Here is a 1,197-nt window from a genome sequence, read left to right on the forward strand (position 1 = left end):
TCTCTTATCTCAAGGGCATAATATCTAATTATCTTATTTCAAGGGTAAAAATGCTCATTCCATTTGCAGATCATTTTATTTTCCGGCTTAAATTAAGGGTGAATACACTTATTTTTAAACATTCTACAGATGAGTAAAAATGTTTTAAAATAAGTGTATTCACCCTTAATTTAAGCCGGAAAATAAAATGATCTGCAAATGGAATGAGCATTTTTACCCTTGAAATAAGATAATTAGATATTATGCCCTTGAAATAAGAGACTTCAGTTGTTTTTTCTTATTTTAAATGTTAATGGTCTTATTCCATCGGCAAAGTGTCTGCTCAATTTAAGAAGAAATCCACATATTTTAAGAAATAATTACTAAATTAGATTAACAGTTTTTGCAGTGTGTGTGTCTCTGAATGTGTGCATCGATGACTGAAAGACATCTTCTGCCTCCATTTATCTGTTTACTACAATTCATGTTAATGTGCATCTAAAAACATTTCAATGGGTGGAAAAAAATTGCAGGGGGAAATTTAAAAAAAAGTCTTATCAACCAAAACTTTCGTGACCCCCATGCAGAACCTCCGTGGACCCCCTAGGGGTCGTGGACCCCCTGTTGAAGACCTCCGCCATAGAGCATAACAGGCTAGGTAAGGCTAGGCAAGGAAAAGGGTGTTATAGATGCTGCGTAAATACCCATACATATACATGGAAGTGTAATTCAAGAAGCATTAATAACTCCAAAAAACAATGGGTGTTTGAAAATTATGTATTTCTCAAACTTTCAAGATTGTAAAATACACTGCTTATAAAGTAAAAAAAAAAAAGAGTTAAGCAAATATCAAGGCTGAAAGTTGACAAGGCAGTTAAAGGATTAAATGCAGCCAAAAAGCAAAGAAAAGCATGAATAATATTCTATAACACTATTTTAAACATTCCTCCATAAATAGGAAGATCAAAGCTTCTGGCACTCTATGTTTTTATTGGAAGAGGAACCATTTCAGATGGCTTATAAAAATTAAGGGACAGATACATATTTTTCAGATGCTTTATACCTCTATAGAACGGATGTCTAATATATTTGTTTGTTTTTGCCTGATTTCTTTTTTAGGGTTACTCTGGGCTACCAGGACCGCAGGGAGCAGAAGGAAAGCCTGGTACACAGGTTCCCGTTCTCTATCATATTCAAATCCCATCACATCTAACATGA

At 34.1% G+C, this 1,197-nt stretch overlaps 1 protein-coding gene across 1 annotated transcript in view; it reads left to right on the plus strand.

The window, feature by feature from the left end:
- The window catches only part of col27a1 (collagen, type XXVII, alpha 1), a 108,954-nt gene extending 107,757 nt beyond the window's left edge, over nucleotides 1-1,197 (plus strand). The window contains exon 28 of the mRNA XM_015373179.1: nucleotides 1,099-1,197. Coding sequence (XP_015228665.1) covers nucleotides 1,099-1,197 — 99 coding nt within the window. The remainder of the gene's footprint in view (nucleotides 1-1,098) is intronic.

The sequence above is a fragment of the Cyprinodon variegatus genome, unplaced genomic scaffold (assembly GCF_000732505.1).
Source record: "Cyprinodon variegatus isolate N-32 unplaced genomic scaffold, C_variegatus-1.0 Scaffold82, whole genome shotgun sequence".
NCBI classification, from domain to species: domain Eukaryota; kingdom Metazoa; phylum Chordata; class Actinopteri; order Cyprinodontiformes; family Cyprinodontidae; genus Cyprinodon; species Cyprinodon variegatus.